This window comes from Mandrillus leucophaeus, unplaced genomic scaffold (genome assembly GCF_000951045.1).
Source record: "Mandrillus leucophaeus isolate KB7577 unplaced genomic scaffold, Mleu.le_1.0 Scaffold615, whole genome shotgun sequence".
Lineage (NCBI taxonomy): Eukaryota > Metazoa > Chordata > Mammalia > Primates > Cercopithecidae > Mandrillus > Mandrillus leucophaeus.
The window spans coordinates 302,104-315,170 of record NW_012106642.1 but is presented as its reverse complement, the minus strand read 5'-3'; the positions used below and the strand labels follow the sequence as shown (position 1 = coordinate 315,170).

General features: G+C 35.0%; 1 protein-coding gene across 3 annotated transcripts in view; it reads right to left on the bottom strand.

The window, feature by feature from the left end:
- Nucleotides 1-452: 452 nt before the first annotated feature.
- ITGAV (integrin, alpha V) overlaps nt 453-13,067 on the bottom strand; it is a 90,979-nt gene continuing 78,364 nt past the window's right edge. For all 3 annotated transcript variants that reach the window (XM_012000070.1, XM_012000071.1, XM_012000072.1), the window contains 6 exons: nt 12,403-12,561; nt 11,234-11,347; nt 5,650-5,763; nt 5,440-5,547; nt 4,411-4,533; nt 453-4,139 (listed from right to left, as the gene is read on the bottom strand). In XM_012000070.1, coding sequence (XP_011855460.1) covers nt 4,044-4,139; nt 4,411-4,533; nt 5,440-5,547; nt 5,650-5,763; nt 11,234-11,347; nt 12,403-12,561 — 714 coding nt within the window. In that variant the 3' untranslated portion in view covers nt 453-4,043. The remainder of the gene's footprint in view (nt 4,140-4,410; nt 4,534-5,439; nt 5,548-5,649; nt 5,764-11,233; nt 11,348-12,402; nt 12,562-13,067) is intronic.

The following is a 13,067-nucleotide window of genomic DNA, read 5'->3' as shown; positions in this document are numbered from 1 at the left end:
CTCAAAACTTAATTTTCTTCTTGGTACTTTTCATTTATGAAAATACGTATTTTCATACTAGAATTGCATATGTATATTGCAATTGCATATATGCAATGGCATATATACACTATAATTAAAAATTATAAAAGAAAGATGTAAATGTGCATTTTAAAAGCAATCTGATAATGTACAAATAATAAAGGTTAGCATAATGAATTTAGAAATGTTTGTTTAGAAATAAAATAATTCTTGTATTTCAGGCAGATACATATTTGCCTTTCTAAGGATGGCTTTTAATGTGGTACATTTTGCTCTTTTTGTGTTTCTTTTCCTCAAATAATTGACATTCAAGATTTGAAGTTTTAGAGAAAGTTACCTCTCTGAGGTCATCCTTTTAGCTCATCATTGCTAGCTCATGTAATTAAAAAACAAAACCACATCATAGAAAGGATAAACCCCATACACAAAAGTGGCACCATATGCTTATGTTTATTGTACAGTCACAAGTTACATGTTGGAAATCAAGCAGAACACTGCACCAGTTTTCACTAACTCAAATCAAGTTAGCAAATGACAAATTTTAGAACAGATTCATTTTCTGTCTCACCCAATGTGGGTGACCACAAACATATTTACTTTCTATGTTATTAGGTAGCAAATTAATTTGATACACTACACAGCTTCCAAGTTACCTCAGGATATTTCAAAGTGTTTCAAAACTAGTAAAGAATAATTCATTTCCAGCCTGAAATACAATGCAGAATGGACCATTTAGGGGTAAATAACCTCACTTAATCGCTCTTTCCTGCTAACAAAAATAATACAAATATTTGTTTATATTAGGCTTACTACATTAATGACAACTTTGAGATTATCTAGATTTGGTTACATTGTTATATTGCACTTGAGAAAAATGACAAAAAACATCAAAGATTCAGTACCTCTCCCAAGAAGTTCATTATATATCAGAAATTACAATGAAATATAAGCATATATTGCATGCTGCATATTTCTATTGCTCAAACCAGTCAACCAACAAACTAAAAGGAATAATCTCCGAAACACTGAGTATTAAGTAATTTCATCTACCTTTTTTGATCCTACAATCATGTTTCAAATTTTAGGTGTTTTTCTTTAAATTAGTCATCAAACTACTATATATACCAGCTATCCAAGAATACAAACAAGGTGATACTGAGATGGGTAGTGGCTGCACACAGGTATTCCAAGAACGACTCATTCTTCTCCACCAAGCTCATCATTACATTTTGCAACTTAGGAAGTTCTACCAACTTAGGAATTCTGTTTGCCTTACAAAAATCACTAATCTATTATATATACAATGCTTTTATCACACAAATCTCTCCCTTAGGGTCATGATTCACTATAAAAATCTTTCACAGCCCTCTTAAGCCAGTAAAGTCTCTTTTACTAACACTTGAGTTTTCTTTATGGAAACGTAAGTGTTAATGAGAATTAACTACGAATAAGTAGTTTAATAACACAGGTAGAATGATGGCAATAATATTTTGACTAATTGTTTTACCTTTCAGATTCAGAATTACAGTGATAATCGTTAAGGGAAAAGAGAAAGAAAGAGAAAAAATGATTCACATGTATTTTTCTCAAAATATCAATTTTGAAATAAATACCTATATAAAAATCAAAATCAGTATTTCTTAACAATGTCAAATGTTTTCAATATCTTCTAGTTCATTTATATGCTTTCTTAAAACTGAATCAGATCGTAAGAATTTTATACTTCAAAATGGATTTTTATTCTCAATAAATCACAAATACAGTAGTATTTCAAATGTTTTAGAAATTTAAAGTTTTCATAGGGCAAGTTTTTGATATTTAATCATGATAAAAAGAATCCCAACATTTTCTTCAGAAAGTAGGCTTTCAAATTACACTTTTCCATATTTTTGTAGATATATAAATGTTCATTTTTTGAAGGAAAATCTATGCTATTATACAAAACTATATTTCATAAAGGTAATTTAAGAAATCATGTTAATTTCCAAATTACAGCATCTTTCAATATCCAATACAAGATTATTTTCAAGATAGATGCCATAAAATGAATAGATGGCACAAAAGCAAATCCTAACACTTTTGTCAAAGAGTGACTTTCTATCCAACATATTTTCAGAAATGACTGTTACTAGGTGGTAAAACTGTTAAGGTAAAATTTGTTATAGACTAACTTACTGATTGGTGGCAGGCAACACTTGGCCCTAGGATAAAAATATTTTTCTTAAAAAAATTTAAATTTATTGGTAATAAAAATATTTACTGCATATGATTAAGCTTTTTCAAGCTACTAATACAAATCTATACTTCAAGACCCATTACTTTTGAAATTCACTAAAGCTAAATAGAGAGTCTTGTCTACAGTCCTACCTTGTATACCTCAACTAAATGTGCTCCTATTTTATGAATATTTTCTTAAGATTAGCTCAGTCATTTCTGCAGGAAATTATGAGATATGGCAAGATAAATTTCAATTATTTTTAAAACACAGCAAAATAGTCAATTATTTAAGGGAAATATTTATCATTACCTAATGAGGACAGCAGTTAAAGAGCTATTAAACTCTCTATTTCTAATGCACAACATGATGTAATTGCACAAAAATAGGTATAACTGATCAGCATCCCCAGGCCTTGAGGAACTGTGAATAAATCATATATTCCTCTAGAAGGTTCACCACTCTACAGAGCCATATAAAACTACAACTTTCTACCTATGTGGCTTTTATTAAAAATCCTAGAAAAGTAATTTATACTAACAAACTTCAGAAAGCTTTAAAAGGTTTTCAATAACTTGAACTGCTTATAAAAATTTTTTTAGAAGTTATTCTGATAGCTAAGACTGATTTTACACATTACCTTGCTTAAACAGGGGTAATATTCCTGTAACATTATGCTATTGCTAGAAGTAAATCAGTGAGTCACCTTAAGAGTTTTTATTCCAAGCATTACTCATAAAGTTGGGGTAAGGGGTCCAGGTTCCTGTCAACTGTAAGGATTCCTCATTGATATTGACCCATTCTCAGTAACTGTTTTGGAAATATAAGGAAAAATACATGAATAGGGGGAAAATAAATTAATACTAACTAAAAACTCTGCTCTACTCTAAGAATGTACTACTTACTATAAGCATAAGCAACTATCTCAAAGAACTACATAGTATTTTAATAAAAATATTTTTTTTATACTGTAAGTAGCCAGACTAAAACAATGGAATAAATATGCTTTGAAAATAATTTCCAACTCCATATGGCTTTAAGCATTATGATATTCAGTTGAAATTAAACAATTACACAAAAGAGGCATTTGTGATTATGGAACTAATTTTTAGCATAGGTTGGCTTGAAGGATTTGACATAAAATTTATACAAGTTAAAATGTAATAAAATATTGTGGATTTAATATAAACAAAAGTGTTATAGGATCTACCCAATTTTCATATTAAGACAAAATATTGTACCTTTGTTATTAAAAGCAAGAATTTTGATGGTATCATGTATGTGTTTATAAAGTTCCACGATATAAGGGATTAAAAAAATCTAAGTTCATGCAGTTATAAAGTCTTTAGTATCCTGAAAAGTAAACTGTAGTGTAATATGTATTAACATTAAGTACCTATACAAAAGACATGATTGCTGAGGTCCAAATTTGGACTGCTTTAAAACAACAACAACAACAAATGAAATTCAATACATTAAATCAGAAACAGTAACTGAAGGAGGTACTATTTTATATAAAGTAGTAAATCAGGCACTATCTGTCTTATATACATTGAATAAAAACTATCCCTTGAAATTTTATTATTTAAATACCTAAAAACACAAGTCACTCTATGTTATTAAATGTATGTCTGAACTTCTTTATCAGGAGAAGGTTGACAAATATAATTCTCATTTCGTGGTGAATGCCAATTAGCACTATCAGCAGTAAAGCCTTGGATTTTTACTCCTCATGAAGAAAGTTTAAATCTATAATAAAGTTGCTAATTCTAGTGGGTCAAGATGTAGTATAACTTAAAAACTGGAGTTAAGTTTCTGAGTTTCCTTCACCATTTTCATGAGGTTGAAGTTGTTCCCTTTCTTGTTCCTCTTGAGGTGGCCGGACCCGTTTAAAAAAGCCCATCTGTCAGTTGAAGAAAAACTGTTATTACTGTCACATCAGTGTAGAATACGAAAAGTATTTTCTGAGTGACTATATTGCCACTAAGAAAATTTAAATTGTATTTCACAGAATTTGTCTTCCCTCAAATAATAAGTAATGCTCATCAAGCATCATTCATTACAGGTCCCTTTCTTCCTTCCCTTACTTTTCATTCTTCTTTTCCTTCTGCCCTTTCCCTTTTCTTCTGTATTCTCTCTCTCCTTCTTTGTCTCTTTCTAAGTTCGTTACTTACCCTGTACATTACAAATACCAAAACAGCCAGTAGCAACAATCCTGCAAGAACTGCTAAAATGATCACCCACACAGGCACAGGCATGGGTGCTGGCTGAATGCCCCAGGTGACATTAGTGGTAACCTATCGAGGAATAAAGATATTAGTTTTAAAAACAGTGCATTGACTTAATCAACAAATATCTGAGAAAATATTATATTTTATTTTAATGGAATTCACAGTATATTCTTTTCCTGCATATGATAATTTAGTGATTTCACATTTGTATCAAGAGCATGCACATACACACATGAAACTCCCAATGACAGGTTGACTTCTGATTGCATCTGAAATGCAATCTTTTTTTTTTTTAAGACAGTCTTGCCCTGTATGTAGCCCAAGCTGGAATGCAGGGGCATGAACTCGGCTCACTGCAACCTCCACCTTCCGAGTTCAAGTGATTCTCATGCTTCAGCCTCCCCAGTAGCTGGAATTACAGGCATGCACCACCATACCCCGCTAATTTTTCTGTATTTTTCGTAGCGAAGGGGTTTCACCATGTTGGCCAGGCTGGTCTTGAACTCCTGGCCTCAAATGATCCACCTGTCTCAGCCTCCCAAAGTGCTGGGATTACAGGTGTGAGGTACCACACCCAGCTTGAAATGATTTTTAAATAATCCAATCCAGTTTATCACGTGCTGATCCCATTTTTACTCCTTAAATATCTCCAAAATGCCTCACTTGTTGCAGTTAATTTCCAACTTTCTAACTTTGTAAAGGAAAATTCCTAAAATTTCCCCAATATAATGTAGTATATACTAAGAAATTTCTTACACTGGACAAGATGCTAAACTGAAAGGTCTAGCTTTAATCATTCCGAGGTAGGTGAGTAAAATGATAATATTAAACTAGGTTATAATGCTATCATGTAATTTCATCAGTTTAAATTATCAAAAGAGTTAAGCTGTCATTTTTTTAAAAACAAAATAAAAACATGTACAGCATTTGAATTGAGTACATTTACTGTATTCACCTAAACCAATGACTTACCAATGTGGAGTTGGTGATATCCTCAATTGGAAGATTTTTATAAGGAAACTCTATGACATTAAATGAAGCAGATGACTTCAGAGAATAGGAATGATTCTGATTTTCTTTCTGTTTGGAAATAACAATTAGATTATTTTCCAGATATCAGGCCTTTTATATTTCTTTGAAAACACTGGGTATGTTTGCTAAATGCTGCACCTGTCTACTTACATTCATAAAGGTCTCAGTCCACAGTAATGACTTTACGTACAAGATTGCACTCTTTCCTCTGTCTAATCTTCCAACTTGGCAGACAATCTTCAAGCACTGAGCGACTCCACAACCCTGCCAAAACAAATCCTTCACTTATAAGCAAAGGTCATTCTATCATCTCTTCAACATTTGAAAATTCACCATTTTTTTTTTCTTTTTGTGTGATGGTCAAAGAGATTATCCAGATTCTTTTGTCTTGTAAATAGATAGGCTAATAGTTGAGTCTATGAATGCTTTTTATTGTGAAGGGGTTGGTATGTTTCTTTTCTTTTCTCTTTTTTTGCCACACATGTAGTTCCTTGTAAATGAAAGGGTTGGTTTTAATGTGATTTGTTATAGAAGGATAAGATCCATAATATTAAAAGATTCATTCTATGACTAGAACTCAATATTCTTTAGGCAAACTCAGAACATGGTGATATTTGTAAGATATAAAAACCAGATCTCAACATCCCTGTGGAAAAGAAAACAGAATTTTTAATGGGTATTCCATGGAGGGCCTACAAAAATCAGATCACATGCTGATGGCCTCTGAGGCATTTAATGTTTTAATCAGTAACTTCAAGGTTGGCAGGCAAAAGAAATAAATATTCAATACCTTCTATATGCTTCTATACACTGTATTAGACATATCACATGTACACACCCCACGACAATGCCGCCCAGTAGTGATACCATTTGCTGATGATCAGGAATAGAAAAGAGTTTCCTTGACCTGATAAAGGGCATTGATAAAAAGCCCACAGCTAACATCATACTTCATACTTCTTTCTCCCTAAGGTCACAAATAAGAAAACAGAAATCAAGCCATTTCTACTCAATATTATACAGAATGTTCTAGCCAGTGCAATTAAGAAAAATTAAGGCCAGGTACGATGGCTCACTCCTGTAATCCAAGCACTTTGAGAAGCTGAAGCAGGCATATTGCTGCAGGTCAGGAGTTCGAGACCAGCCTGGCCAACATGGTGAAACCCCACCTCTACTCAAAATACAAAAATTAGCCAGGTGTGACGGTGGGCACCTGTAATCCCAACTACTTGGGAAGCTGAGGCAGGAAAATCACTTGAACCTGGGAGGCAGAAGTTGCAGTAAGCTGAGATCATGCCACTGCACTCCAGTCTGGGTGACAAAGCTAGACTCTTTATCAAAAAAATAAAAATAAAAATAAAAGTAAAAGGTAACCAGATTAGAAATGACAAAGTAAAGCTATCTCTTTGTAGATGACGGTATCTTACATATAGAAAAGACTAAATAATCCATATTAAAACAATTTAAGCTAAAAAAACAAGTACAGAAAAGGTACAGAACACAAGATCAATATGCTAATATAAGTCATATTTCAGTATACTATCAATAAGAAATCCAAAAAAGAAATTAAGAAAACAGCATTGAGGTCAAGAGCAGTGGCTCACACCTGTAACTCCAACACTTTCGGAAACCAAGGTGGGAAGGTCACTTGAGGCCAGTAGTTCAAGACCAGCCTAAGCAGCATAGTGAGATCCTATCTCTACAAAAATGAAATTTAAAAATTAGCCAGGGGTGGTGGGTGCACTTATAGTCCTAGCTACTCAGGAGGCTGAGGCAGGAGGATTGCTTGAGCCCAAGAGTTCAAGGTTGCAGTAAGCTATAACTATGCCACTGTCCTCCAGCATAGGTGACAGAATAAGACCTTGTCTCTAAAAAATAAAAATAAAAATAAAAATAGGCTGGATGCGGTGGCTCATACCTGTAATTCCAGAACTTTGGGACACCAAGGTGAGTGGATCACCTGAGGTCAGGAGTTCGAGACCAGACTGACCAACATGGTGAAACCCATCTCTACTAAAAAATGCAAAAAATTAGCCAGGCCTGGTGGTGAGCGCCTGTAATCCCAGCTACTCGGTAGGCTGAGGCAGAAGAACTGCTTGAGCCTGGGAGGCAGAGGTTGCAGTGAGTCGAGATCATGCCATTGGACTCCAGCCTGGACAACAAGAGCAAAAACTCCTTCTCAAAAATAATAATAAATAATAATAAAATAAAAGAGCATTGAAAAGAATACACAGAAATCATGTAACCAAGGATGTGCAAGACAAGTACACTAAAAATGACAAAATATTGTTGAAAAAATTGTAGAATAAATAAAAAGAAAGACATACCATGTTCATGAACTGAAATATGTAATGTTAAGATACTCCCCAAATTGAGACAGGCTCAAGAAAATTGCTACCAAAATTCCAACTACCTTGTTTGCAGAAATGGACAAGCTGATCCTAAAATCCATAAGGAATCACAAGGGACTCTAAATAACCAAAATAATCTTAAAAGGAAGAAAATGTATTCATATTTCCCTATTTCAAAACCTGAACTCCAGAGCTACAGTAATCAAAACAATACTTGCATTAAGGATATACATATAGGTCAACTGAACAGAATTGAACATCTAGAAATAAACCCATATATTTATAATCAATTCATCTCCAACAAGACTGCCAAGACCATTTAAGGGGAAAGAATAATTTCTTCAACAAATGATGCTGAGACAAACGGATAGCCACATACAAAAGAATAAATCTGGACCCCTACCTCACACCATACACAAAAATTAACTCCAAATGAATCAGGGATGTAAATGTAAGAGCTGTAAGTGTAAAACTTATAAAACCAAAAAAGCCTAGGTATAAATCTTCATGACCTGTATTGGGCAATGGTTTCAAAAATATGACAACAAAAATACAAGCAACAAAAGAAGACATAGATAAATTGAACTTCAGATTTAAAAATTTTGGGGCATTAAAGGACACCATCAAGAAATTAAAAAGACAATTCACACAGAATGAAACAAAACCTGTGTAATCATAAATCTAATGAAGGTAGTATCCAGAATATATACAGAACTCTTTGCAACTCAACAATAAAAGGCAAACAACTCAATTTAAAAATGGGCAAAAAATTTGAATAGGTATTTGTCTAAAAAAGATATACAAATGAAAAGATGCTGAATATCATCAGTCAATAGGGAAATGCATATCAAAACCACAATGAGTTACCTCTTCACACCAACCAGGATATCCTGATTATAAAAATTTTAAAACAAACAAAACCAGAAAATAATAAGTGTTGACAAAGATGTGGAGAAAATAGGACCCTCATATATTGCTGGCTGGGATTGTAAAATGCTGCAGCAACTTCGGAAAATAGTTTGGCAGTTCCTCAAAAAGTTAAGCATAGAGTTTCCATATGACCTAGCAATTACACTCTTATGTTTACTCTCAATAAAACTGAAAAACATGTTTACATGGAAATTTATGCACGAATGTTCATAGCAACACTATTCAAAATACACAAAAAGTAGAAATAATCGAAATGTTGATCAACTGATGAATGGATAAACAAAAGGTGGTATGTCCACACAATGGAGTATTATTCAGGCATAAAAATGAAGTACTGAGGCATGCCACAACATAGATCTTGAAAACATGCTATGTGAAAGAAGGCTAGACACAAAAGGCCACATGTTGTATGATACTACATTTATGAAATGTCAGAACAGGCAAATCAGTAGGAATGCAGGTTAGTGGTCACCAGGGGCTGACGATAGGGGAGAATGGATAAACTGCTTAATGGGTACAGCATTTCTTTTTGGGGTGACAAAAATGTTTACAATTATAGTGGTAATGGTGGTTCAACGTTGTAATTATACTAAAAAACACCAAATTATACACTTTAAAATCATTAAAACGGTTAATTTTATGTAAGCTTTGTCTCAATTTAAAAAAAGCAGATTCTGAAAGAGGACAGAAAGTGCAAAATCAAAGGTGGGGTTGGGAGGTAGAAGGCAGTTTCTATTTCCCATGGGTTGGTCAGGGAATTCCTCTGACATAAGTTTACTTTTAAGGACATGAGAAGGATATGGGAAAATAAGCTACAAGGATATCTGGACAAAGAATTTCAGGCAGATGAAAGAGCAATTTCAAAGCATTGAGGAATAAACATGCTTGGGGCTATCTGCTCAATGAAGAGCAAGGTGGAAAATTTGAGAAACAGAATAGTAAGGAGAGGAGATGCAAGCAGAGAGGCAGGAAGGGCCTGTTAATGTTGGGCTTAAAGGTCATTGTAGCCTCTTGCTTTCTCATTGAGTCAGACGGGAAGGCACTGGAGTGACATAACCTGACCTGTATTTAAAATGATCACTATGGCTTCTATGGCATACAAAGTATAGTAGGGAGAAAGGCAGAAATACAGAGGCCAATCAGGAGTTTGGCAATAGTACAATTGAGAAGGGAAAGTAGCCTGGGTTAGGTTGTGTTAGTGATGAAACTAGTGAGAAGGGGCCAGATTCTAGGCATTTTGAAAGTATTGATACAATTTGTTGAAATACAAGACGTGAGATTTGAGATAAAGAGAGGAGTCAAGCATGAGGTCCAGGTGTTAGAGAATGTAGCTGATATTTACTAAAATTAACTAAGAACTTTATGGAAAGAGCAGACTTGGGAAAACCCAAGGGTATATATTGAGAATTAAGTTTGAGATTCCTACTAGATATTTAAAAGCAGTTTCTAGTAAGCAGTTGGATATTGGAATCTGAAGTTCAGTGCAGAAGATCACACTGGAAATATAAATCAAAGGCATCTATACTAGATGGTATTTACAGCCATGAGAGTCAATAGAAGGAAGTGATTAAGTGAACGAAAGTCACTAGGCAGTTGAACTGGATGAGAACTAACAAGAACCACAGAATTTGGTGTTGTAAAAGTAACCAGTGATCACTATTAAACATAAACAGTGCTGGGCCTGGTGGTTCATGACTGTCATCCCAGCACTTTAGAAGGCTGAGGTGGGCAGATTGCTTGAGCTCAGGAATTCGAGACCAGCCTGGGCAATATGGTGAAACCTCATCTCAACAAAAAATACAAAAATTAGCTGGGCATGGTGGTGAGCGCCTGTAGTCCCAGCTATTTGGGGGACTGAGAGGGAAGGATTGCTTGAGCCTGGGAGGTCAAGGCCTCAGTGAGCTGTGTTTGTGTCATTGCACTCCAGCCTGGGTGATAAAGTGAGGTTCTGTCTCAAAAAACAAACAAACAAACAAAAAACACTATATCAGGTTCTCTACTAGAGATTTGGAGATTTGTTGATTAAAAGAAAAAAAAAGCAATCGCCTTTAAAAACATTATAGCCATTATATAGGCTAACTCAACAAAGGTTAATCAAATGCTAATTATTATTCCAATGTATTTTTGTTGGGACCTTCTGGATTTTTTTGTATCATACTAAAGCCTCAGAGATTAGGAGGAGGCCAAGAAAGAGGACAGTTAAAAGAACTAGAGTAGGAAAATTAAGTTGGGACATAAACTAGTTCTATTAGCCATCTACAAAAATAGATCATTTGAAGAAAATATGGCATTAATCTGACTAGGAAAAAGGAAAGTAAGAGGAATGCATGGTATAAAAATAAATGTAGTTGTTCAAGCACAGCTGTTGTTATTTTTGAAATGTTCTTTGGCGTCAGTTCTATAGTCACATATTTTTAAATGTCTATAGTGCACGTACTTGAAATGGCACTTACCAAAGTGTGAATATCTCCTTCACTGAGGGCAAGATCCCGCTTAGTGATGAGATGGTCCCGCTCACCTTGCCCAGCAACTGTGTCATTCTTTTCAGTTGCTTGCAAAGATGAAATCTAATGCAATCACATTAACAAGATGGTGGTAAATGATAATGAAAAACATTTTATATCAGCATTTTGATATAAACTCTTAGATACGAATAAAAAATAGTGAATGAGCCGGGCGCGGTGGCTCACGCCTGTAATCCCAGTACTTTGGGAGGCCGAGGTGGGCGGATCACAAGGTCAGGAGATTGAGACCACGGTGAAACCCCGTCTCTACTAAAAATACAAAAAATAGCCAAGTGCGGTTGTGGGCGCCTGTAGTCCCAGCTACTCAGGAGGCTGAGGCAGGAGAATGGCGTGAACCCGGGAGGCGAAGCTTGCAGTGAGCCGAGATCGCGCCACTGCACTCCAGCCTGGCAGACACAGCGAGACTCCGTCTCAAAAAAAAAAAAAAAATAGTGAATGAAAATTTAGTATGATAGAATATTTACCACTCTGTATATGGTGAGCAGTAAGGACAGAAAATAAAGATTAGTCTTTAATATGTACCAAAAAGGTTAGCTCTCCCTAACCATTATTTTCAGCCCTTGCTTACCTCAAGGTAACACACAGAAATGGCCTGAAATTCCATAGTACATTTGTGATGTCAATCATGGGTATATTTTTTATTTTGTTTCTTTACCTTTCCTTAGACCATACTGTATAATTGTTTCTAGTAAAAATCTATGGAGATGACTATATCCAAAAGTCAAAAGAATCATGAGTAAAACGGTAAAGCTTATCCCAAAGTAGCAATTTTAACAACAAAACACCCTTGATGTGATATTACGCCCTGAACAAACAACAATGTGATGGAGCCAAGGTCAAACTGAGTCCCTGAAGGGCATCTCATGACGCTCAGTAAGCACTCCATGAAGATACGGTTCACTAGGACGTCACAGAATTAATTCTTACCCATTATACAAATGAACTTATCCTGAGTGTACTGCTTATGAACTAAACAATTTTCTGCAGAGTGGGTTTTATATTAAAATAGTTGTTTTATTTTATGAATTTCTTTTATAGGTTTAGAAAGAAGGCAATGAAATATCATTATAATGAAGAGCTGCTATTAAGCACATCACCTTAATTCTCAAAGGGTTGATCTCCATATCTGAAGTGCAGTTCATTGGTCCATCAATATCATAATGAAGGATATACAACAGAGTGTTATTGTTGTATTTATAAGGCCACTGAAGATGGAGCATTGCCTTGCTGAATGAACTTGGACCATTGTTTCTCAGCTAAGGAGAAAAAAGAACATGTATCTACACCTTCGGCAAAAATCTATTCCATAATCCTTCCCCTACATCAACTTTAGAAATCATGTTAGCAATAGGTTATGAACAACAGCACAGTTTCCACAGTTAACCTCTAATTACAATGTGGCTATTTTTATGCAAAAATTATCAAACTCAACATTTGTCTCTAACATAGAGTAATATGTGTCAGGATAAAAATATAAACAAGGTTGGGCACAGTGGCTCACACCTGTAATCCCAGCACTTTGGGAGGCCGAGGCGGGCAGATCCCTTGAGGTCAGGAGTTCATGCCCAGCCTGGCCAACATGGTGAAACCCCATTGGTGAAACCCTGTCTCCACTAAAAATACAAAAATTAGCCAGGCATGGTGGTGCACACGTGTAATCCCAGCAACTCGGGAAGCTGAGGCAGGAGAACTGTCTGAACCCAGGAGGCAGAGCTTGCAGTGAGCTAAGATCGGGCCACTGCACTCTAGCCTGGGCAACAGA